Source organism: Prionailurus bengalensis, chromosome A1 (assembly GCF_016509475.1).
Source record: "Prionailurus bengalensis isolate Pbe53 chromosome A1, Fcat_Pben_1.1_paternal_pri, whole genome shotgun sequence".
In the NCBI taxonomy this organism is placed as follows: Eukaryota; Metazoa; Chordata; class Mammalia; order Carnivora; family Felidae; genus Prionailurus; species Prionailurus bengalensis.
This window is the reverse complement of record NC_057343.1, coordinates 90,199,193-90,226,693: the sequence shown is the minus strand read 5'-3', so window position 1 is coordinate 90,226,693 and position 27,501 is coordinate 90,199,193. Positions and strand designations below refer to the sequence as shown.

The following is a 27,501-nucleotide window of genomic DNA, read 5'->3' as shown; positions in this document are numbered from 1 at the left end:
CTTTGATGAGAAGCAGGGGTTGGGAAGCGACCTGGGTGCGCGCGCCCATCCCTCGTGCAGTACTCGCGCGCCCCTTTCTTTGTTCACACGTTCCAAGGACGCGTCATAGGCGGCACACCCAACAGTGTGCGCTTTGCCTGGCCCCTTTGGCAGCTAACGGAAACCTGAGCCACTGACTTCATTTGAAGGACCCGACCTTGCAGAAGTGCTCCTCATGGGCAGTTACCTGAGCCGGCCCCGCCCTTGGCCGCTGTCCCCTTCTCTGCTAGGCGGGGACCCGCCCGAGACGCTTGAGAGCCTCGGGCCCGCGCACCCAGCCCGCAGTGTTCCTCCGACTTGCCGGGTTCACTCGGTGGCCCCGACCCTGGACCTAAGTCGCAGGCCGTCATGCGAGAATCTTGTGGCTTCACCCCGTCGTCGTCGGTACCGTCGGCGGTTTGCCATAGTCCATCTGCGGCAATATCCAATCCAGCAAGCCTGGTGTTTATTTCTGGGGGTCTTTTCCTCAGTGCCCCACACCCGCCATCCGAAGCCTGTGCTGTCTGCCTGCAGGTCCAAGATGTTCTGCACTTCAGTGATCCTGAAGATGGCATCTGCTAAGGGCAAGCTGACGCTGCGTTTGGCTCTGAAGGAGACAGTCCTCTGTATGTGGTCTTCACTGTCTAGTCACCTCCCAAATCCTTGTGTAAGGGACACCTTGATGAGGGCCCTCGAAGAGAATGGTCAAGCGAAAGCCAAAGAAGAGAAAGACCTGACCTCCCTGGTTGAGAGCAGGGAAGAGCTGGCAAAGCCTGGAGAAGGGCACCCGGTCCCCAAGAGGCAGGATGATCTGAGAGGGGATGCCGAGTGCAGTGGGAGCATGCAGTCAGCATTTAGGTGCCTGATGGTCAACGGAGTCCTCTCTTCCTTTGTGCCCAGGCCGGGGCCTCTAAAGAGAGACTTCTGTTCCACCAGCTTAGAAGACAGCTTGATTAGGAAATCCCACACCTGCTTTTTGAGCTCCTGCAGCAAACGCAATGCCATCACCAGTTCTTACAGCTCCACTCGAGGGTTCCCACCGCTGCCGAGGAGCTTCCCAGGCACAGCTGGGATCCGAGGCCCAGCCTCATACCAGCCCCAAGTGGCCGCAAAGAAAGCCAGTGAGGAAAGCTATCATTCTAGCTCTTCAGCCTCAGTAGAACCACAAAGGAAGATCAAGCATGAAAATGTTGCAGATGCACCTTCTGGGCAGAAGCAAAGTTTGAGGGATCGCTCACCTCTACCTGACAGCTCCAGGCCCCGGAAGCGCAAGCGTCCTCTGCTGTTGTCCTCTAGGCGACATGACTCACTGATCCTGCTCCCACCACCCCAGGTGGGTTATCGAGTCACTGCTGAAGACCTTGACTTAGAGAAGAGAGCTGCGATCCAGTGGATCAACAAGGCCTTGGAAGGGTAAGACTGAGGCCATCTCCAACTGTAGCGCCCCTCAGCTTTCCTGTTTGTCCATACCCGCCTGTGGCAGGCACTCCCTCCTCCAGCTCCCAGCACTAATTCACAGCAGAAGACTTCTGGCAGATGCAGAACTCCCCAGGCCCAGTGGCCTTCCCATAGTTGGATGGAGGGGCACCTCCATGGGCTGTTTTTCTTGGTTCTCTCTAAACCTTTGCCTTACTTGGCTTGGCTATAAGAAAGGGGTCCTCCTTTCCCTGGTCCACCAGGGTTTATTCCCCAGTACTTTGTGCAGGGCCTCACTGGTTCTTTGGAGGAGCATTGTAGGAAACCATCAAAGTTCTGCTATGCCCAGGGCACTGTGCCTGTGGGCCAACTACCCCCATCCAGTAGGTTAGCTGTCTCCATAGAGACAATGTTTCATTCCCATTGTCTTTCTGCCTGATGTGTCCCTAGAAATTGGGTGGCTGGAGCTTGTTAGGCCGGCCCACCCAGTGATCCCTGCAACCGAAGAACAAGATTTGGACCAGTTTTTCTCCAGGCAGGAGCAGGCAAGACAGCCTTCAGTCTTTCTCTTTCTACATACGAACACTTGGTACCACATAAACATTCAATAAATGAACAAAGTTTTATATGTCACACACATATATAGTCGTATATATTTATATGTTATATATGTTTTATATAGTCATATATAATATATAGGTATACAATATGTATTATGTGTATTGTTAGATGTATTATATATATTACATAATTTACTCTCTGTAATGTACATAATATATATGTAATGCATATGTATAATATGTATATATAACATACTACATATGTATAATGTATAATATATAATTATTATACATAATAATAGAACATACAATTAATATAAAATATATGCATACACTATATACATATGTAATATATGTATATATGTGATATATATAATAATTCTTGTACATACAAAATGTATATAATATGTGTAATATATACAAAATATACAATATGTATCATATAATAATATATATTGAATACATATGTGATTTTTTGTTATGCCAAATGTTCCATGTCTTTTCTCTGAACATAATGGAGGAAAAATTGACTCATACAAGTAGCTGGTCTTAACTGTGTCAGGTTTTCTGTGGCTCAGCTGATGGGAAAGCAGCACCACTTTATGCCTCTAGACACTAACTCCTGATTTTTGAATTTGAGACCATGAGGTGGCAACCCATGCACCAGCCTTTTCCCTCTTTTGTGTCTCACAGGCTCACCCGACATCACTCTGGGCTTGATCATGCCTACTGTATGTTATGAAATGGCTGTGACAACTTAGTCTTTTTTAAAATTTTTAAATTGGATGCAACTGTAGACTTACAGGACAGTTACAAAGTTACAGAGAATCCCCATCTAGTCTTCACTGAACTTCTCCTAATGTTAATATCTTACAGAGCAATGGTTGAAACCAGGAAACTGACACTGATATGATGCTATTAGCTAAACTTCAGACTTTAATTGGATTTTCCTAGTTTTTCTAGTAAAGTTTTCTTTCTGTCCCAGTATCAGTCCAGAATCTCAAATTTGATTTAGTCGTCATGTCTCCTGAGTCTCCTCCCAACTGACCATCTCTCTGTCTTAATATCTTGTGTAACCTTGATATGTCTGAAGAGTACTGGTTAGGTATTTTGTAGAATTTCCCTCAATCTGGATTTCTCTTTTTTCTCGTAAGAACATTGAGGTTAGGATTTTGAAGAAAAATCTTAGGTGATGTACCCTTCTCAGCACGTCACCTCAAGGGTACATAATATCCATATATCTTACTATGGGAAATATTAGCCTTGATCACCTGGTTAAGGTGATGTATACCAGAGTTCTCCATTGGATAGTTATTTTTCCCTGTGTAATAAATATTTGAGGGGGGAAATCATACTTTGATGCTACCAAAAAATTCTGTTTGTCCTTGAACTTTGCATCATCAGTGGATCTTGCCTACAGCAATTATTATTGTGCTGTTTTATAAAAAATTTTTAATGTTTTTTTATTATTTATTTTTGAGGGAGAGACAGAGTGTGAGCAGGGAAGGGGCAGAGAGAGAGGGGGAGACACAAAATCTGAAGCAGGTTCCAGGCTCATACCTGTCAGCATGCAGGGCTCAAACCCACCAACCATGAGATCGTGACCTGAGCTGAAGTCAGACACTTAACCGACTGATCCACCCAGGTGCCCCCAAAACACTGCTTTTAAGAATCACTTGGTTCAGCTCCTTTCAGCTTCCTTTAAGTGAAGTTATGTGATTCATTTGTATCACACTTAGATTCATTTCTCACAGTCTGCATTCCATTTCGGGTTCTCCTAACAGTCTAACAATCTAGTTGATTTTAATTTGCAAACAGTGAATCTCACTCTTTTTGGTGTGCAGTTTGCTTATATTTTGTTGAGTACTTCTGTGTCTGAGTATTCTGTGTTTGAGTATCCATGAGAGATATTGGTCTGAAATTTTATTTTCTTGTGCTCTTTTTGTCTGGCTTTGATATCAGAGTAATATTGCTCACATAGAATGAGCTGGAAGGGTTCCCTCCTATATATCTGGAAGAATTTGTAGAAGGATTGGTATAATTTCTTCTTTTTTTTTTAAAATTTTTTTTTCAACGTTTATTTATTTTTCGGACAGAGAGAGACAGAGCATGAACGGGGGAGGGGCAGAGAGAGAGGGAGACACAGAATCGGAAACAGGCTCCAGGCTCCGAGCCATCAGCCCAGAGCCTGACGCGGGGCTCGAACTCACGGACCGTGAGATCGTGACCTGGCTGAAGTCGGACGCTTAACCGACTGCGCCACCCAGGTGCCCCAGGATTGGTATAATTTCTTCTTGAAATGTTTGGGAGGATTTACCAATGGAGCCATCTGGGCCTGGGTTTCTATGGGAAGATTTAAAAATTACTAATTCAATATCTTGCTGTAGGCCTACTAAGGTTTTCTAATTCTTCTTGAATCAGTTTCAGTAGCTGGTGTCTTTCTGGGAATCTGCCCATTTCATGTAAGTTGTCTAATGTGTTGGCATAAAATTGTCCATTGTATTTCCTTATAATCTTAATATTTGTAAGGTAGAAAATGATACCCTCTCTTCAATTTCTAATTTTCTTAGTGACTTTACTCTGTATCTCCACCTAAATGTCTCCCATTCTCATTCTTGCTTTCTTTTTGGTCAGTGTATCTAAACGTTGTTAATTGTGTTGATTTTTTATGGTTTTTATTGCTGTTTTCTATTTTTGTTGTTAATTTAGGTTCTAATCTTTATTATTTAATTCTTTCTGCTTCCTTTGGGTTTAGTTTGCTCTTCTCTTAGAAGTTTCTTAAGGTGGAAGATTAGGGATTTGAGACCTTTCTCTTCTGTAATTTAGGCATTTTAAGCTATAAATTCGCCTTTTTAATGGCATTAGAATAATGTTGAAACTATGTTTGGATGACATTCAGTTCAATATATGTTCTAATTTCTGTTATGATTTTTTTCTTTTACCCTAAGTTTAGAAGTATGTTCTTTAATTTCCAAATATTTGGGGATTTTTGCACATTTCTTTCTGGTTTTGATTTATAAGTTTATTCCACTGTTATCTTAAACCTACATTTAATGATTTCAATCCTTTTAAATTTGTTGGGGCATTTTTTATGGCCAACCATATGCTCTATTTTGGAAAATGTTCCATAGGTATTTAAAAAAAGGTATATTCTACTGTTTGGGGGCAGAGTGTTCAATCAATGTCAAGTTGAGTTGTTGGATAGTGTTGTCCAAAACTTAAAAATAAGTCTTTTAGGGGACCCTGGCTGGCTCAGTCGGTTGAGCGTCTGACTTCAGCTCATGGTTTGTGAGTTCGAGCCCTGTGTCATCTCTGTGCTGACAGCTCAGAACCTGGAGTCTCTGTGCTGACAGCTCAGAGCCTGGAGTCTCTGTGCTGACAGCTCAGAGCCTGGAGCCTGCTTCCAATTCTGTCTCCCTCTCTGTCCCTCTGTCCTTCTCCCCCTCATGCTCTGTCTCTATCTCTCAAAAATAAATAAACGTTAAAAAAATTTAAAAAAAATGTCTTTTTATTCTTGGTGATTTCCTGTCTAATTTTTCTATCAGCTATTGAAAATGGAGGCTTAAAATACTCAGCTATAATTGTCTTATTGTCTGTTTTACATTTCAATTCTGTAAGTTTTGGCTGTGTGGATGTTGGAGCTCTGTTGTTAGCTGCACATAAGTTTTAAATTGTGATAGCTTCCTGATTGTTGATCATTTTATCATTATGAAATGTCCCTCTTTCTCTTTTGTAATATTTTTAGACTTAAAGTTAGCTTTGCCAAATATTGTTACAGTTAATCCAGCTCTTATGGATACTGTTTACAATTAATATATTTTTCCATTCTTTTAATTTGAATTTGTTTTTATACTTGAATCTAAGCTGTATCTCTTATAGCCCAGCATATAATGGGTCTTGCTATTTAAAATCCAGTCTCTGTTCTTTTATTTGTACTTTTTAATCCATTCACATTTATTGTAATTATTGCCATGGTTGGGTTTACTTTTTCCATTTTGCTACTTATTTTCTATTTATCTCGTGTGTGGTTTTTGTTTTTTGTTTTTTGCTTCTCTGTTGCTCCTTTACTACCTTTGTGCTAAATAGATTTTTTTTAGTGTATAATTTTAATCTCCTCTCTTCCCCCTTTATTTTTACTATTTTTGAGTTATTTTCATAGTGGTTTCTCTAAGAATTACAATATGCATCTTAAATTTTCAAATATCTACCTCCTTACATGCAGATGACAAATAAATACATGAAAAGATATTTAACACCATTAGCTGGTAGGGAAATGCAAATTAAAACCACAATGAGCTATTACTACATGCCTATGAGAATGGCTAAAATAAGTAGTGATGATATCAAGTGCTGTGAAGATGCTAGGTCATTCATACATTGATAGTCAAAATGCAAAATGATACAGCCACTCTAAAAAACAGTTCGGCAGTTCCTTTGAAAACCAAAAGTAGACTTACCATTTGACTGAGCAGTTGTACTCATGGCCATTTATCACAAAGAAATGAAAACTTATTTCCATGAGAAAACATGTTCACCAATGTTTATAGCAGCCTTATACCTGATATCTCAAAACTGTAAACTACCCAAAAGTCCTTCAATGGGTGAATGGTTAAACAACTATGTACATCATTCTATGAAATACTATTCAGCAATAAAAATAAACGAGGAACACCTGGGTGGCTCAGTCAGTTAAGTGTCTCCCCTTTCTCTCCACCCCTCCCTGATCACTCTGTCTCTCAAAAATAAATAAATGTTAAAAAAATGAACTATTGATATACGCAATTTAGATGGACCTCAAGAGAATTATGATGAGTGAATAAAGTCAGTCTCCAAAGGTTACATAGCATATGATTCCATTTATGTAACATTCTTGAAATAATAAAAGTATGGAAATAGAGAATAGATTAGTAGTTGACAAGGGTCAGGCATGGGGTGGATATATATGGCTATGAAGAGATGTCACAAGGGAGGCTTTTGGTGATAGATTAGTTCTGCATATTGATTGTGGTGGTTACACAAATCTGCATAGACATTGTAATTGAATTGCATAGAAATACACACACATAAATACATGTAAAATAATGAAAAATGAGTAAACTTTGTAGATTGTACCAATGTAATTTTTCTTGTTTTTATGTTGTTCTATGGTTATACAGGTATTGTGATTGGGGGAAATTGACTAAAGGGTACATACAAACTCCCTGTACCTTACCCCCAAATTTGCTGGCAAACATAAAATTATATCAAAATAAAATGTAAAGGAAGTATATCTCAGATTAATATGAATTAATTGATTAATACTAATTTATTTCCAGTAAATAAGATAAACTTTGCTCCAACATAGATATATTATTTTTCCTCTCTGAGAGACTATTGCATGTTTATATGTTATAAGCCCAGGTTGATAATTATTATTTTGTAAACTTATGCCTTTTAAATCAGTTTCTTCATGATAAGAGCTAAGATGATGGAGTAGTAGGAGGACCCTATGCTTACCTTGTCCCTCGAACACAGCTAAATGAGTATCAAATCATTCTGAACACCCAACAAATAGATCTGAGGACTGAGAGAGCAGACCGCACAATTAGTGGGAGAGAAGAGACTACATCATGGAAGATAGGAGGTGCAGAGATGTGATTTGAGGAACAAAAGGATCTCAGGTGCTGCAGAGGAGAGGGAGCCCTGATCACAGAGGAGAGAGAGCAGCACAAAGGAGATTGCACAAAGAAAACACTTCCCCAAGGCTATTTACTGGGAAAAGGAGAGGGACTGATTATTTGAGTTTTTACAACTAGCAGAGCTCAAAGACTGGAGTTCTAGAGGTCCACACCCTGGCTGGTGTTGAATCTGGCAGGCACTACAGTGATCCAGTGGAGAAGGCAAGGAGAGGGCTGGGAGCAGATGGTGTGATCTGAGAATCCCTCAGATCCTCGCTGAAAATAAATGATATAGAAGATAATAATAATAATAATAATAATAATATAAAACAAGTAGAACAGGTCAATGAGACTAGGAGCTGATTCCTTGACTTAATAAAATTGGTAACCCCAGCTTTATCAAAAAGAAAAGAGAAAGGACCCAAAGTGAGAGAGGAGAAATCATAACCAACAGAAATACAATTATAAGAGAAATGAAAAATTCTATGTCATCAAATTGGGCAATCTGGAAGAAGTGGATAAATTCCTAGGAACATATAAACCACCAAAACTGAAACAGAAAGAAACAAAATTTGGACAGACTGATAACCAGCAAAGAAATTGAATCAGAAATCAAAAATCTCCTAACAAAAAAAATTACAGGGCCGGATGGCTTCCTAGGGGACTTCTATGAAACATTAAAAAAAAGAGTGAAAATGTATTCTTCTGAAACTGTTCTAAGAAATAGAAATGGCAGGAAAACTTCCAAACTCATTCTACAAGGCCATAATTACCTTGATTCCAAAACCAAAGACCCCACTAAAAAAGTGAATTATAGGCCAATATTCATGATGAACACGGATGCAAAAACTCATAACAAGTTACTACACATTAAATCCAACAGTACATTAAAGGAATCATTCACCACAATCAACTGAGACTTATTCCTTGGCTGTAAGTTTGGTTCAATATTCACAAATCAATCAATGTGATATACCACATTAATAAATGAAAGGATAAGAACCATATGATCCTCTCAATAGATGCAAACATATGTTAAAAAGCATTTGACAAAGTACAGCATCCATTCTTGATAAAACCCTCAGCAAAGGGATGTTAAAGGGGACTCTGAGTATAAAGGAAAGGCCATAAGTAAGAATTAGAAAAATAAGAAGTATAAAAGGAGTAAAAATAAGGATATCAGTCAAGGGACTCACAAAATAAAAGGACATAAACGATGACACCATATACCTAAAACGTGGGGAGAAGAGTAAAGAATGGGTTCAAATTTAAGTGACCATCAACTTAAGATAGACTGCTGTATGCAGAAGATGTTATACACACTTAATGGTAACCACAAATCAAAAACCAGTAGTAGATATGCAAAAAATGAAGAGAAAGTCATCCAGGTATGTCACTAAAGACAGCAAACTTATGGTGAGAGAAGATAGCATGGAAAGAAAGGAACAGAGAAAATCCACAAAAAGAAACACAAAACAAATAACAAGATGGCAATAAGTACATACCTATTATAATTGTTTTTAATGTAAATGTACTAAATGCTCCAATTAAGAGACATAGGGTGATAGACTGGATAAAAAAATAAATAAAATCCATCTATATGTTGCCTACAAGAGACTCATGTAAGACCCTAACAACACAAGCATATTGAAAGTGAAGGGATGCAGAAGCATTTATCATGCAAATGGATGTGAAAAGAAAAGCAGGGGTAGCAATACTTATATGAGAAAAAATTGACTTTAAAACAAAGACAGTAACAAGAGATAAAGAAGGACACTATATAATCATTAAGGAGACAATCCAAAGAGAAGGCATAACAATTGTAAGTATGTATGCACCCAACATGTCAGCACCCAAACACATAAAATGGTTAATGACAAATATAAGGGACCTAACTGATAGTAACACAATAATAGTAGGGGGTACCCCACTTACATTGATGGACAGATCATTCAGACAGAAAATCAACCAAGAAATGGTGGCTTTGAATGACACAGTAGACTATACGGATTTAATAGATATATTCAGAGCATTTCATCCTATAACAGCACAATACACATTCTTTTCACCAGCACACAAAACATTCTCCAGAATAGATGACATATTAGTCACAAAACAAGTCTCAACAATTTCAAAAAGATCAAATTATACCATGCATCTTTTCTGACCACAATGCAATGAAATTAGAAATCAACCACAAAAAAAATTCTGGAAAGAGCACAAATATTTGGAGTTTAAATAACATGCTACTAAACAATGAATAGTTCAGTGAAGAAATGAAAGAGGAAATCAAAAAATACATGCAGACAAATGAAAATGAAAACATAGTAGTCCAAAACCCTTGGGATATAGCAAAAGTGGTTCTAAGAGGGAAATTAATAGCAATACAGGCCTACCTCAAGAAGCAAGACAAATGTCAAATAAAAAATCTAAACTTACACCTAATGAACTATAAAAAGAACAACAAACAAAGCCTAAAGCCAGCAAAAGGGAAATCATAAAGATTAGAGCATAAATAATCAATGAAACCAACAGCTTGTTCTCTGAAAAGATCAACAAAATTAATAGCTTCTACCCAGACTCATCAAAAGAGAAAGGGAAGGAGGGAGGGAGGCAGAGTGAGAGAGAGAGAGAGAGAGAGAGAGAGAGAGAGAGAGGACTCAAAAAAACCCAGAAATTAAAGAGGAGAAATAACAACCAACACCACAGAAATACAAAGGATTTTAAGAAAATTTTATGAAAAAATATATGCCAACAAACTGGACAACCTAGAAGAAATAGATAAATTTGTAGAAAGATATAAACTACCAGAACTGAGTCAAGAAGAAATAGAAAATCTGATTAGACAGATTACCAGCAAGGTAATCTTTTCCGAAATATAGAAGAGGAAAGATCACTTCCAAATTCATTCTATGAGGCCAACATTACCCTGATTCCAAAACCAGATAAAGATACCACATAAAAAGAGAACCACAGGCCAATATCTCTAATGAACATAAATGTAAAAATCCTCAAAATTATATTAAACTGAACCCAACAATATATTTTTAAAAATTCACCATGATCAAGTGGGATTTATTTCTGGGATGCTAGTGTGTTTTAATATTTTCAAATCAATCAATGTAATACATCACATTAATAAAAGAAAGGACAAAAACCATACGATCACTTCCATAACTGCAGAAAAAGCATTTGAAAAAGCGTAAGATACACTCATGACAAAACCCTCAACAAAGTATTTAGAGGGAACATACCTCAACATAATAAAGGCCTTTTATGAAAAACCCATATCTAACACCATAGACAAAGGTGAAAAATTGACAGCTTTTCCTCCACGGTCAGGAACAAGATGGGGCTGTCCACTCTCACCGGTTATCCAGCGTAGTACTAGAAGTCCTAACCACAGCAATCAGACAAGAGAAAGGAATAAAAGGTGTCCAAATTGGTAAAGATGAGGTAAAACTTTCACTATTTGCAGATGACCTGATACTATATATACAGAAAACTCCAAAATCTACTAGAACTGATAAATGAATTAATCAAGGTCACAGGATACAAAATTAATGTACAGAAATCCACTGCATTTCAATATGCCAATAATGAAGCAGGAGAAGAGAAATTAAGAAAGCAATCCCATTTACAGTAGCACTAAAAGTAATAAGATACTTAGGAATAAATCTAACCAAAGGGGTGAAATTGAAATTGAAGATGACACAAAGAAATGGAAAGTAATTCCATGCTCATGAATTGGAAGAACCAATATTATTAAAATGTCTATACTACCCAAAGCAATCTACACATTTAATGCAACCCCTATCAAAATACAAATGGCATTTTTCACAGAACTAGAACAAACAATCCTAAAACTTGTATGGAACCACAAAAGACCCCAAATACCAAAGCAATCTTTGAAAAAAAAAAGAAAAAGAAAAAAGAAAACAGGAAACATCACAATTCTACACTTCAAGTTATATTACAAAGCTACAGTAATCAAAACAGTATGGTACTGGCACAAAAATAGAAACATAGATCAATGGAACAGAATATTAAGCCCAGAAATAAACCTGTAATTATATGGTCAATTAATCTTCAACAAAGGAGACAAGACTATTCAATGGGAAAAAGACATTCTCTTTAACAAAAGGTGTTTGGAAAACTGGACAGCTACATCCAAAAGAATGAAATTGGACCACTTTTTTTTTTTTACATCATACACAAAAATAAACTCAGAATAGATTAAGAATTTAAATGTGAGACCGGAAATCATAAAGATCCCAGATGAGAGCACAGGCAGTAATTTCTCTGACATCAGCCACAGTGACATCTTTCTAGATAAATCTCTTGAAGCAAAGGAAATAAAAGCAAAAATAAAATATTGGTATTACACCAAAATAAAGAAGTTTCTGCACAGCAAAGGAAACAACAAAACTAAAAGACAACCTATGGAATGGGAGAAGATATTTGCGATATAAGAGATATTCACTGAAAAGGAAAAAAATAAAACTCCATTTCCAAATGGCATGATGGTCTGTATAGAAAATCCCAAGAAAATCTACAAAATAAATCCTCCTGAAGCAAATTATTGAGCTTGACCTGCTCTCAGGATACAAGATCAATACACAAAAATGAATTTCATTTCTATATACTAATGGTGAATAGGTAGAAACTAAAATCAAAGCCACAATAACACACTTACAATTTATTCAGAGAAAACAAAATACTGAGGTATAAATCAAACAAGATATGCACAGGATCTGTGAGATAAAAATAAAAAATGCAAATGGAAGAAATAAAAGATGATCTAAATTCTTGGAGAGACCTACCACATGAAAGGACCAAAAATCTCAACATAATAAACATGTCATATCTCTCTGAATTCATTTATAGGGGTTTTTTTTTGCTTGCTTATTTGTTTGTTTGTTGGGTTTTTAAATGTTTTTAAGTTTTAATTCCAATGTAGTTAACATACAATGTTACATTTGTTTCAGGTGTACAGTATAGTGATTCAACAATTCTATATACTACTCAGTGCTCAACAAGGTGTATACTCTTAATCCCCTTTACCAATTTCACCCATCTCCCCACCCACTTCCCCTCTACTAACCATCTCTTCTCTATAGTTTGTTGATTTTATTTTTTTCAGAAAAGTGGGGTTTATGGGGCGCCTGGGTGGCGCAGTCGGTTAAGCGACCGACTTCAGCCAGGTCACGATCTCGGGGTCCGTGAGTTCGAGCCCCGCGTCAGGCTCTGGGCTGATGGCTCAGAGCCTGGAGCCTGTTTCCGATTCTGTGTCTCCCTCTCTCTCTGCCCCTCCCCCGTTCATGCTCTGTCTCTCTCTGTCCCAAAAATAAATAAACGTTGAAAAAAAAATTTTTTAAAAAGAAAAGTGGGGTTTTGCTTAATTTTCTCTATTTTCCTGTTTCAATTTCATTGGCTGCTGCTTTTGTCTTTAATAATTCTTTCCTTCTGCTTTCTTGGTATTTATTTTTATTTTTTTCTAATTTCTGGAGGTAGGAACTTAGATTATTGAGTTCTGTTGAGTTCTGTTTTTTTTTTAATGTTTGTTTTTGAGAGAGAGAGAGAGAGAGAGAGAGACAGAGTGTGAGCAGGGGAGGGTCAGAGAGAGAGGGAGACACAGAATCCAAAGCAGGCTCCAGGCTGTGAGCTGTAAACACAGAGCCCGATGCGGGGCTCAAACCCATGAATGGTGAGATTATGACCTGAGCCAAAGTCAAACGCCCAACTGACTGAGCCACCCAGGTACTTAGTGAATTCTGTTTTCTAAAGTAAGCATTTGTTGCTATAAGTACCTCTCTCAGCACTGCTTTGGCTACATCCCACAAATTTTGATAAGTTGTGCTTTCATTTACATTCAATACATTATATATATATTTTTTTCCTGTGGGACTTTCTCTTTGACTCATGAATTATTTAGAAGTATGACATCTAATTTCCAAATATTTGAAGATTTTTTTGTTCACTTTCTGTAATTTATTTCTAGCTTTATGCTAGTATGGTCAGAGAACCTTCTCTATGAGTTCTACTCTTTTAAATTTGTTAAGGTTTATTTTATGGTCCTCCTTAAGTGTTATCTTGATAATTGTTCTATGGAAGTCAGAAAAGAATGTGTATTTTACTATTTTTGGAGTATTTTACAAATGTCCATCAAGTTCTTTTTCTTTATAGCATCGCTGAATTCTTCTATTTTGCTGATTTTCTGTTTAATTTTATCAATTGATAAATGAGGACTGAAACCCCCAACTATACTTGTGAATTTGTCTATTCTTTTGGTTCTTTCAGTTTTTTGCTTCATGTAGTTTGTTTTTTAAAAAAAATTTTTTTTAAATGTTTATTTATTTTGAGTGACAGAGTGCGAGTGGGAGAGGGTCAGAGAGAGAGGGAGACACAGAATTCGAAGTAGGCTCCAGGCTCTGAGCTGTCAGCACAGAGTCTGATGCAGGGCTTGAACTCAACCTGAGCTTAAGTCAGATGCTTAACCGACTGAGCCACCCAGGCGCCCCATGCTTCATGTATTTTGAAGCTTTATTGTTTGGTACATACACCTTTAGAATTACTGTATCTTCTTGGTGGATAGGTCCTTTTGTTGTTACGTAATGTCCCTATTTATCCCTACTTACTTTCTTTGCACCAAAGTCTACTTTATCTGATATTAATATATCCCTTTCTGATTAAAAAAATAATGTTTGCATGCTTTGTCCTTTTCCTTTCCAGCATAGGTATGTCATTATGTTTGAGGTGAGTTTTTGCAGGCAAACTACGTTTAGGTCTGCCAAACTCTGTCTTTCAATTTGTGTATTCACACAATAGACATTTAAAGTAATTATTGGCATATTCGGGCATGGTTCTGTCCTTTTATTATTTGTTGTCTGTTTCCTATATTTATCATTCTTCTGCTACTTTTTCCTTCTATCCTGTAAGTTAGCTGAACATTTTTAGAGTTCCATTTTGACTGATTTATAGTGTTCTCCAGCATATTACTTTTTGTGTAGTTTTCGTAGTAGTTGTTCTAGTTATAATCATACATATATGTAATCACAGCCTACTGGTGTTGATGTCTTATCACTTCAAGTGAAATGTAGAAACTTTACCTACCTTTATCCTTCCACTTTAAAAAATATAATTATTTCCACTATATACTTTAAGTACCACATCAGATGGTGTTATAACTTCTGCTTCAACCATAAAATATGATTAAAGAAACTCATGAACTGAAGGATTGTGTATTATATTTACATCCAGTTTTATCATTTTCTTTCTATTTGGAGATCTTCCTGTAGCCGGTATTTAAGACTAGGTCTGTTAGCAATAAATTCTCTTAGTTTTCCTTGTTTTAGGATATCATTATTTCTTATTCACTCTTGAAGGAAGGACATGGGATTCAAAATTGACAGTTCTCGGGGCGCCTGGGTGGCGCAGTCGGTTAAGCGTCCGACTTCAGCCAGGTCACGATCTCGCGGTCCGTGAGTTCGAGCCCCGCGTCAGGCTCTGGGCTGATGGCTCGGAGCCTGGAGCCTGTTTCCGATTCTGTGTCTCCCTCTCTCTGCCCCTCCCCCATTCATGCTCTGTCTCTCTCTGTCCCAAAAATAAATAAACATTGAAAAAAAAAATTAAAAAAAAATTGACAGTTCTCTGCTTTCAACGCCTGAAAGATGTGTCTTTTCTTTTTAGCCTCCATTGTTTTAGATGAGAAATCTGTTGTCATTCAAATTGGTGCTCTCTTCAATGCAATATCCTGCTTCTTTCTGGTTGTTTTAAAGTTGTTTCCCTTTTTGGGGCACATGGGGGGCTTAGCCAGTTTAGCATCCGACTAGATTTCAGTTCAGGTCATGATCTCGAAGTGGTGAAATCAAGCCCTGCATCAAGCCCCAAGTTGGACTGTGAGCATGGAGCCTGCTTAAGATTCTCTCTCTCTCTCTCTCTCTCTCTCTCTCCCCCTCCCTTCCTCCCTCCATACCTCCCTCCCTCTCCCTCTCTCTGCCCCTCCCCTGCTCATGCTCACTCTCTCTCAAAATAAATAAGCACTAAAAAAACAAATAAAATTGTTTCCTTGTTAGTTTTCAGAAGTTTAGTTTTGCTGTGTCTCGGCATGGATTTTTCTTTTCTTGTTATCCTTTTTGGGAATTGTTCAGCTTCTTGAATCTGTAGAATTATGTCTTTTGCCAAATTTGGGACTTTCAGCCATTGTTTCTTCCAATACATGTTTATTTCCACACATTGTCCTCTCCTTCTTCTGGGGCTCTGATAATATAAATTCTATGAATGCTAGACCTCCTTTTTCTTTAGTCTTTTAAGTTCCCGAGGATCTTTCACACACTCTTCCCCCCTTTTTTGGTCTACTGTGTTCTCTTTACTCAGATTGGGTAAATTCTACTCATTTGTTTTCATTGATTCTGTCCTCTGTCATCTTCACTTACTATTGAGTCTATCTAGCAAGTTTTTAAACTTAGTTATTTTATTTCAGTTGTATAATTTCCACTTAAGGTTTTGGAGAAGTTAAAATGGCAGAATAGTGGGAGTTACGCTGAGCTTGCCTCGTCCTTCCAACACAGCTAGATCATCATCAAATTATTTTTAACAACTAGGAAATCAATCGAAGGATTAAGAAAATAATCTGTACAATTGGAGTGGGAGAACATGGCAGATGTGAGGTTCAGAGCTATTAATTGGGGGAGAGGAAAGTCTCAGTACCACAGCAGGAAGGGAAACTTTTTCATGGAGAGTGGTCAGGAAGAGAGGGAGAGAGTGGTGGGGAAGGAATGACTTGTAGGATTCACACAAGACCCCATAGTGTGTGGATCCCCTGGGTCGCACTAAGAGATATTGCTTCCTTTCCCGGTGTATATTTGGAAGAGGGCTTTTGTTTGTTTGTTTTTGGTTTTGTCTCTTCAAGGACAATAGTCCTGTTGGGAGCCATTGAGTGGCCATTCAATAGCAGGGAGTTGCTATGGTAGCACCTGCAGATGGTAGACATACTAGTTGCAGCTTTTTGCTGTTCACTGCAGTAGACTCCAGCCACTTGGCTTGCCTTGTGTGACTGCTTTTCTGGAACAGAGGCACACAGAGATTGCAAATAACCTGATCACAGCTTTTCACTGTGTGCCACAATATATTCCAGCCACTGTGAGCGTGCCATGTGACTACTTTTCTGGGACAGGCCAGTGAAAGGCAGAGGAAGAGAGCAGGTCTGCCTTTTAAGGTCTGGCCCTTTAAGATTTGGGGTTTTGAATCACAGTCACCAGCCAGAGATAAAACACAGGAGAACTGTGGTGCCGGGTGTGCCAACTGCCAGGTACAGACAGGTTAAGGACAGGGATTTGACAAAAGCCTAGGACGCTTTTCTGTAAGGGCCACCTGAACAGAGGTGAGTTCCCCTCCCATGGGATTAAAGGGTGAAGTGATGCCATCTTCCATCTACTCCCCAATCCCAGCAACATCAGGCTTCAGAGGGAAGCACAGCGCCATCTAGTGGAGGCTGAAGTCTCTTACATCAAGCCCCACCCCCTGCATCCTGGAAGTGTTTCCATGACACCCGTCAGCCTGAGAGTCAGTGATGCAGGACCTTCCGGCAAAGAAGAGCACAAACAACTCCCTTGCACCAAGTCTACAGATCGTAGTGTTGCAAAGTTTCAGCTCGAGGGAAAATACGATCTAACTTCAGTTTTACCGTTATTCTTTATTTTATTATTTTTCATTTATTTTCTTGTTTTTTAAATTCCTTTTTTTATTATTATTTTTTTTATTTATACATTTTATATATATACATATTCTTTTAATTTTATTGTTTCTTGTTTTTATTATATTTTGTTATATATATGCATATATATATGCATATATATATATTTTTTGAAGTTTATTTATTTTTGAAGTTTATTTATTTTGAGACAAAGACAGAGTGTGAACAGGGGAGGCGCAGAGAAAGAGAGGGAGAGTGACAATCGCAAGCAGGCCCCGCACTGTCAGCATAGAGCTTGATGCGGGGCTCAAACTAAAAAACTGTGAGATCATGACCTGAGCTGAAACCAAGAGTAGGATGCTTAACCTACTGAACCACTCAGGCACCCCTATTTTATTTTCTTATATTTTATTTTATTTTTGGATCTAGATTTCTTTAGCAAGTAGACCAAAACACATACAGGATCTAGGCGGTTTTTTGTTTGCTTGTTTTTCTTTTTATTTCTTTATTTTTTTTCTTCTTCTTTTCTTTTCCAGACAAAATAACAAGATGGAGAAATTCATCCCAAAATAAAGAACAGTAGACTTCAAGTTGTGTTACAAAGCTGTAATCATCAAGACAGTATGGTACTGGCACAAGAACAGACATTAAGATCAATGGAACAGAATAGAGAGCCCAGAAATGGACCCACAAACGTATGGCCAACTAATCTTTGACAAAGCGGGAAAGAATATCCAATGGAATAAAGACAGTCTCTTCAGCAACTGGTGCCGGGAAAACTGGACAGCAACCTGCAGAAAAATGAACCTGGACCACTTTCTTACACCATACACAAAAATAAACTCAAAATGGATGAAAGACCTCAATGTAAGACAGGAAGCATCAAAATCCTCGAGGAGAAAGCAGGCAAAAACCTCTTTGACCTTGGCCATAGCAACTTCTTAGTCAACACGTCTCTGGAAGCAAGGGAAACAAAAGCAAACATGAACTACTGGGACCTCATCAAAATAAGAAGCTTCTGCACATCAAAGGAAACAATCAGCAAAATGAAAAGGCAACCAACAGAATGGGAGAAGATATTTGCAAGCTACATATCAGATAAAAGATTAGTGTCCAAAATCTATAAAGAACTTATCAAACTCAACACCCAAAAAACAAACAATCCAGTGAAGAGATGGGCAAAAGACATGAATAAACACTTCTCCAAAGAAGACATCCAGATAGCCAACCGACACATGAACAAATGCTCAACATCACTCATCATCAGGGAAATACAAATCAAAACCACAGTGAGATGCCACCTCACACCTGTCAGAATGGCTAACATTAACAACTCAGGCAACAATACATGTTGGCGAGGATGCAGAGAGAGAGGATCTCTTTTGCACTGCTGGTGGGAATGCTAGCTGGTGTAGCCACTCTGGAAAACAGTATGGAGGTTCCTCAAAAAAAATTAAAAATAGAACTACCCTATGGCCCAGCAATTACACTACTAGGTATTTATCCAAGGGATACAGGTATGTTGTTTTGAAGGGGCACATGCACCCCAATGTTTATAGTAGCACTATCTACAATAGCCAAAGTATGGAAAGAGCCCAAATGCCCCTCAATGGATGAATGGATAAAGAAGATGTGGTATATATATACAATGGAGTATTACTCGGCAATCAAAAAGAATGAAATCTTGCCATTTACAACTACATGGATGGAACTGGAAGGTATTATTCTAAGAGAAATTAGTCATTCAGAGAAAGACAAATATCATAAGACTTCACTCATATGAGGACTTTAAGATGCAGAACAGATAAACATAATGGAAGGGAAGCAAAAATAATATAAAAACGGAGGGGGACAAAGCATAAGAGAACAAACTGAGGGTTACTGGAGGGGTTGTGGGAGGGGGGATGGGCTAAATGGGTAAAGGGCATTAAGGAATACACTTCTGAAATCATTGTTGCACTATATGCTAACTAACTTGGATGTAAATTTAAAAAATAAATTAAATAAAATGGTAAAAAAAATTTAAAAAAAAGAAAGAAAGAACAGGCAGTAGAACTCACAGCCAGGGATTTAATCAATACAGATATAAGTAAGATGTCTGAACTAGAATTTAAAACCATGATTACAAGGATACTAGCTGGGCTTGAAAAAAGGCATAGAAGATGCTAGAGAATCCCTTTCTGCAGAGATAGAAGAACTAAAATCTAGTCATGCTGAAATTAAAAATGGTATAATTGAGATTCAATCTCCAATGGATGCCATGATGGCAAGGATGGATGAAGCAGAATAATAAATCAGTGACACAGAAGATAAAATTATGGAAAATAATGAAGCTGAAAAGAGTGGGAAACAAGGCAAAAGACCCACAATACAAGACATAGAGAGAACTCAGTGACTTATTAAGAGGAAAACAATTATATCATAGGAGTCCCAGAAAATGAAGAGACACAAAAAGGGGCAGGAGGTGTATGTGAGCAAATTATAGCTGAAAACTTTCCTAATCTGGGGAGGACACAGACATCAAAATCCAGAAGCACAGACAACTCCCTTTAAGTTCAAGAAAAGCTGACGATTACCAAGGAATATCATAGTCAAATTTACAAATACACAGACAAGGAAATAATCATGAAAACAAGGGAAAAAAACCTTACCTACAAGGCAAGAGAGATCGGTTCACAGCAGATCTGTCTACAGAAACTTGGCAAGCCACAAGGGAATGGCAGGATATATTCAACACGCCGAATGGGAAAAACATGCAGCCAAGAATTCTTTATCCAGCAGGGCTGTCATTCAGAATGGAAGGAGAGATAAAGAGTTTCCCAGACAAACAAAACTAAAGGAGTTCATGACCAGTAATCCAGCCCTGCAAGAAATTTTAAGTGAGACAGTGAGACTCTTTCAGTGGAGAAAAAACAAAACAAAACAAAAGACCAAAAGCAACAATGACTAGAAAGGACCAGAGAACATCACCAGAAACACCAGTTCTACAGAAAACACAATGTTCATATTTTTCAATAATCACTCTGAGTGTAAATGGACTAAATGTTCCAATCAAAAGACATAAGGTATCAGAATGGGTTAAAAAAAAAACAGGATCCATTTATATGCTGCCTACAAGAGCCTCATTTTAGACCTAAAGACACCTGCAGATGGAAAGTGAGGGGATGGAGAACCATCTATCATGCTAATGGACATTAAAAGGAAAGCCAGAGTAGCCATATTTATAGCAGATAAACTAGATTTTAAAACAAAGACTGTATCAAGAGATGAAGAAGGGCATTATATCATAATTAAGGTGTCTACTTATCAAGAAGATTTAAGAATTATAAATAATTATGCCTCTAACTTGAAAGCACTCTAATATATAAATCATTAATAACAAACACAAAGAAACTTATTGACAGTAACACAATAACAGTAGGGAACTTCAACACCTCATTCACAGCAATGGACAGATCATCCAAGCAGAAAGTCAACAAGGAAATAATGGCTTTGTGTAACACACTGGACCAGATGGACTTAATAAATATATTCAGAACATTTCATTCTAAAGCAGCAGAATACACATTCTTCTTAAATGCAAATGGAACATTCTCCATAATAGATCATATACTGGGTCACAAATCAGCACTCAACAAGTACAAAAGGATCAAGATCATCCATGCATATTTTCAGGTCACAACACTATGAAACTTGAAGTTAACTACGAGAAAAAATTTGGAAAGCCCTCAAATACATGGAGGTTAAAGAACATCCTACTAAAGAATGAATGGGTTAACCAGAAAATTAAAGAAGAAATAAATAAATACATGGAAGCAAATGAAAATGAAAACACGACAGTCCAAACCTTTTGGGATGAAGCAAAGACAGTCCTAAGAGGAAAGTACATTGCAATTCAGGCCTATCTCAAGAAGCAAGAAAGGTCCCAAATATACAACCTAATCTTACACCTAAAGGAGCTAGAAAAGGAAAAGCAAATAAAGCCTAAAGCCAGCAGAAGAGGGGAAATAATGAAGATTAGAGCAGAAATAAATGATATAGAAACAAACAAAAAACCTCGAGTAGAACATATCAATGAAACTAAGAGCTAGTTCTTTGAAAGGATAAAATTAATAAACCCTTAGCCAGATATATAAAAAAGAAAATAAAAAGGACACAAATAGATAAAATAATGAGTAAAAAAAGACAGATCACAACCAATACCACAGAAATACAAACAATTATAAGAGAATACTATGAAATATTATATGCTAACAAATTGGGCAATCTGGAAGAAATGTACAAATTCCTAGACACTCACAAACTATCAAAACTGAAACAGGAAGAAACAGAAAATTTGAACAGACTTATAACCAGCAAATAAATTGAATCAGTAATCAAAAATCTGCCAACAAACAAGAGTCCTGGGCCAGATGGCTTCCCAGAGGCATTCCACCAGACATTTAAAGTAGAGTTAACACCTATTGTTCTCAAACTGTTCCAAAAGAAGAGAATGGAAGTAAAACTTTCAAACTCATTCTATGAAACCAGCATTACCTTGATCCCAAAACCAGACAAAGATCCCACTAAAGTGGAGAGTTATGGGCCAATATCCCTAATGAACACGATGTAAAAATTCTCAAGATGCTGGCCAATCAATTTCAACAGTATATTAAAATAATTATTCACCACGATCAACTGGGCTACAGGGCTGCTTCAACATTTGTATATCAATCAAGATACACCTCATTAATAAAAGAAAGGATAAGAATTCTATGGTCCTGACAATAGATACAGAAAAAAATTTTGACAAAATACAGAATTCCTTCTTGATAAAAACGCTCAAGAAAGTATGGATAGATGGAACATACCTCAACATCATAAAAGCCATATATGAAAGATCCACATCTAATATAATCCTCAATGGGGAAAAACTGAAAGCCTTTTTCCCTATACTGAGGAATGAGACAAAGATGTCCACTCTCATCATTACTATTAGCCTCAGTAATCAGAAAACAAAAAGAAATAAAAGGCATCCAAATCAGCAGAGAAGAAGTAAAACTTTCACTATTTCACTATTTCCATGTAGAGACATGTACTCTACATGGAAAACCTGAAAGACTCCATCAAAAAATTTCTGGTACTGATACATGAATTCAGGAAAGTTGCAGGATATAAAATCACTGTACAGAAATTGGTGCATTTATGTATACCAATAATGAAGCAACAGAAAGAGAAATCAAGGTATTAATCCCATTTACAATTGCATCCAAAACTGTAAGACATCTAGAGAAAAACCTAACCAAAGATGTAAAAGATCTCTACACCTGAAAATTATAGAATGCTTGTGAAAGAAATTGAAGAAGACACAAAGAAATGGAAAAAGTTCCATGCTCATGGATTGGAAGAACAAACATTTTTAAAATGTCTAAACTACCCAAAGCAATCTACACATTTAATGCAATCCCTATCAAGATACCAATAGCATATTTTGCACAGCTAGAACAAACAATCCTAAAATTTGTATTTAACCACAAAAGACCCATATAGCCAAAATAACCCTGAAAAAGAAAAAAAACTGGAGGCATCATGATTCTGGAATTCAAGCTATACTAAAAAAACTCTAATGATGAAAACAGTATGGTATTGGCCCCCAAACAGACACATTAATCAATGGAACAGAATAGAAAACCCAGAAATGGACCCAGAACTATATAGTCAACTAATCTTTGACAAAAGAGGAAAGACTCTCCAATGGAAAGAAGACGGTCTCTTCAACAAATGTTTCTGGGAAAATGGATGCCATGACATGCAGAAGAATGAATCTGGACCACTTTCTTACACCATACATAAAAACAAATTCAAAATGGATGAAAGACCTAAATGTAAGACAGGAAACCATCAAAATCCTAAAGGAGAATATAGGCAGCAACATGTTTGACCTTGGCTGGAGCAACCTCTTACTAGACATGTCACCAAAGGCAAGGGAAACAAAAGTAAACATGAACTATTGGTATTTCATCAAAATAAAAAGCTCTGCACAGTGAAGGAAAAAATCAAAGGCAAACAAAAATCAAAAACAAAACTAAAAGGCAGCCTATGGAATGGGAGAAGATATTTGCAAATGACATATCTGATCAAGGGTTAGTATCCATAATCTATGAAGAACTTATCAAACTCAAAACCAAACAACCCAGCTATGAAATGGGCAGAAGACATGGACAGTTTTCAAAAGAAGGCATCCAGATGGCTAACAGACACATGAAAAGATGCTCAACATCACTTCTTATCAGGGAAATACAAATCAAAACCATGATTAGATACCACCTCACACCTGTAAGAACGGCTAAAGTTAAAAACATGGAAACAACAGCTGTTGGCAAGGATGCAGAGAAACAAGAACGCTCTGGCACTGTTGGTGGGAATGCAAACTGGTGCAGCCTTTCTGGAGAACTGTATGGAGGTTCCTCAAAACACCAAAAGTAGAACTGCCCTACAATTCAGCAATTGTACTAGTCAGAATTTACCCAAAGGATACAAAAATATGGATTTGAAGGGGGTACAGGCAACGTTTATGGCAGCATTACAAACAATAGCCAAACTGTGGAGAGAGTCCTAATGTCCACTGACTGATGAATAAAGAGGAAGTGGGGTGTGTGTGTGTACACACACAATGGAATATTACTCAACTATCAACAAGAATGAAATCTCGCCATTTGTAATTACATGGTTGGAGCTAGAATGTATTATGCTAAGCAAAATAAGTCCATCAGAGAAAGACAAATACCACATGTTTTCACTCATATGTAGAATTTAAGGAACAAAACAGATGAACATATGAGATGGTGGCAGGGAGGAAGAGAAGAGAAGGAAACAAACCACAGACCAAACTGTGGGTTGATGGAGGGAAGTGGGTGGGGGATGGACTAGATGGGTTAGGGGTATTAAGGAGTGCACATGTTATGAGCACTGGCTGTTGTATGTAAGTAAGTGATGGATCACTAAATTCTACTCCTGAAACAAATACTGCACTGTATGTTAACTAATATTTAAATTTAAAAAATTCTTCTTGGTTCTCTCCCCCCCCCATTTTTTTCTTTTAAAAATAACTTCTATTTTATTGCTTAAAATTTTAGTGTTTTTTTATTTGTTTCAAGAGAGAATTTGTAATTTATTATTGATGCATATTTATGATGACTGCTTTAAAATATTTAACATTCCATCATCTTACTCATCCTGGTTTTGGTGTCAGCAAACTCTTTTATTCAAATTGTGATTTCACTGGTTCTTGGTATGAGGAATGATTTTCCTGTTATATCCTCAATGTTTTGGTTATGTTGTTAAGAGACTCTTTATCCTATTTCAATATTCTATTTAGAAGGTAGTTTTGCTGTTTAAGGTTAGCCTGTATGTTCTGACCTATTTTTGTGAGCTTGACAGTTTAATTCCAGAGACTTGCAATGTTATTCTGTTCTGCTTTATTCTTCTGGGGCTCCTGGGACTTCTTAATTCTGCTAGTACTCTCTGTGGGGACAGTGAGTGTTCACTGGGTTGCCTGGTATCCCTGAGCTACCTCCTGTTGAAGATAGGGTATCAGTAGCCATTTCTTTGAGGTCTTCTTATGCCACTGTTAAAGGGCAAAGAGACAAAGGGCTTTGCTGCTGCTGCTGCTGCTGCTGCTACTGTTGCTGTCATGGGCAGTTGTTTGCTGATGACTCAGTTGTAGAGTGAGGGTTGAATCTCTCCATACAGTCTCTGTTGGGCTTCTCTATTCTTGTCCTTTGGCCATAGACAGCAGGATTTTATTGTTGTTGTTGTTGTTGTTGTTTTGTATATGCCCATTGGTGGTTCTAGGTTCTAGAACCCAGGTTCTTGGTTCTGGCACCAAGTCCTGGATATATGAGAAATTAACACACACACACACCCATACACAAGGAATTTGTCATATGTCATTCCTCCTGTTCCTAGTTAGTCCACTTTCATTTTGCCAGTCTTCAGAGTCTTTTTTATTGCTATCTGCATAATTTCTGAGGTGTTTTGTTCCATTAGAGGGGAGACACAGGGAACAGTAGTAAGTTTATACCATCTTGTTATGGTTCTGGTGTCTCTAACATTGCTTTTTGAGGAGAGGCTTTGCTGACCACCCCACTCTGCCACTGTGGAAGTCCCATACCCAAGCCAGTTTGACTGTAAATTTGCTGACAAAAGTCTCATTTATTCCATATTTGTATCCTCCTCTGAAGGATCCTAACACAGTCCCAATACCCATCAGCTGTTCCCATTAATTAAAAAATAACAATTTTTATACATGTGTGTTTTAAATGGGTAAAGATACTAATTATATTACATAATTATACATTTCTGGGATCATTTTTCCTGTATTCTAAGCCTGTTCTCTAGGCTCACTTTTGTTCTTTCTGATACTATTATTAAATAGTTCCTTTAAGTGAGGCTGTATGGGAGTAAGTTCTCTTATTTTATATCTACTATGACTTTTTTAGCCCTTACTTTTGAAAGATAATGTAGATAGGTATAAGGTTTTTAGGTTGATACATAAATCCCCTTACCACCTTCATATTAGGGCATGGTTATGTGAAGACACTATAAGTTTTGAGTCTGTTGGCCAAGTACATTCCCATGGATAAGATTTTGTGTTCTTGTGTCAGCGTCAGTCATTCAAATGTGGACTCATATGTGTGTTGGGTAAGTTACTAATCCTCTGTTTACTTACAGATAAAATAAGGATAATCATAAGTGAGAGTTACAGAGTGCTTATATAAGTCCTCCTCTATGTCAAGTGCTTTGTGTCTAATACCCTTTTTTATTATTTATGTTGTTACTATTATTTTTTTCTCTTTTACAGATGATGGAGCTAATATCCAGAGCAAACTTGAGGACAGTGACATCATGACTCATCTGCATATGAGCTGACCCTCAAATCTGAGTACATATACTGTACTCTGTACTTGTAGTGCAATATTACATTCCATGTAGTGTCATTTTGATACTTAAATAAGATAATCATCTAAAGTGCTAACTGTTGTATCTGACTTATACTTGTATTCAGTACATTTTATCCCTTATGATTTCCTCCCCTTCTGCTGGCCACATCTGTGAGCCCACAGCCTTTTAGAGAATCCTCTCATTTCCCCTTGGCTATCACGGGAATGCTCATGTGTTGGCTGAGGTGATGGCCCAGATACTTCTTGACTCCTCATTCCCCAGGGTTCCAACAGTGGTGCTGTCTTCCATGTAGAGCCTGGGGAAAGCGCCACTTCTTCCTCCCATATTTACTCTCTGTGTCATGCCATGGAAGCATCTGTATTTATGTACAGAGCATCATAAAACCTCTCTTCAGTAACACCATGGGCTTCTCCATAGGTGCTCAGCTCAGTATGTGGGATCAGGTTTTTGACAGATGACAGTCTGGTGTCCTCCACATAACCTTTTCCTCCTCTCTTGCCTCTAACCCCCCCAAATTTCCCTTGTCTTCCCATCCCACTGTACCACTACCAGTCACTCATCTTCTCCATTGCTAGCTTTACTGAATCCAATTTAATTTCCTGCTCTAGGATAGTGAGAGCCACAGGGAAGAGCTTCAACACTTCAAGATGAAAGAGAATGAGGTGCCTGAGACCTGAATCAGAAATAAGTCCTAAAAGAGGAGGGGAAGGCTGAGGCAAGGTGCGCTACCAACACCAGAGCAGAGGGTTCTGTGAGGCCAGTGCCAGAGGAGGGCTAGATTCTTCTAGATTGGGACAGAGACGGATCTGCTGAGTGGAGTGCCTAGTGTTAGGTAGAGAAAATATCCCCCAGGTGTCTTTCAAGGTTACTAAGGAGAAGGAGGTCCTGTAGCAGCACATCTTGGGCTAGAGTCATTCACTGTGGAATGACAGACATGAGACAGGTACAATATGACCCTTGTTGGTTAGTGTTGGAATCTGGCATTTGTTGACTACTGCTGATGCCTAGCATCAGGGGATGGTGGCACCAGGGCACTGGGAAAATTGCTGTGGCCAGAACTCCTGGTCCTTCCTCCAGCAGTGATCAAATAGATACACAACAAGCAGGCCCTCAGCTCAGGGCCTCAAGATGTAATGGATGATTCAGAGGACATGCTAAATCCCACATGGCTTACATGTAAGGGGACCGTCTATCACAACTTGGGAGACCTGGA

The 27,501-nt window shown here is 38.0% G+C and overlaps 1 protein-coding gene across 1 annotated transcript; it reads left to right on the top strand.

Annotated features, from left to right (window-relative positions):
* Positions 1-26,361, top strand: LOC122485839 (nuclear envelope pore membrane protein POM 121-like). Its single transcript, XM_043585141.1, has 2 exons — positions 1-1,431; positions 26,188-26,361. The coding sequence occupies exons 1-2, from the start codon at positions 215-217 to the stop codon at positions 26,189-26,191; spliced, it is 1,221 nt and encodes a 406-aa protein (XP_043441076.1). The 5' UTR covers positions 1-214; the 3' UTR covers positions 26,192-26,361.
* Positions 26,362-27,501: the final 1,140 nt, after the last annotated feature.

Coding starts and splice junctions, on each gene's coding strand:
- LOC122485839 (XM_043585141.1), top strand. CDS start 215: ATGGGCAGTTACCTGAGCCGGCCCCGCCCTTGGCCGCTGTCCCCTTCT.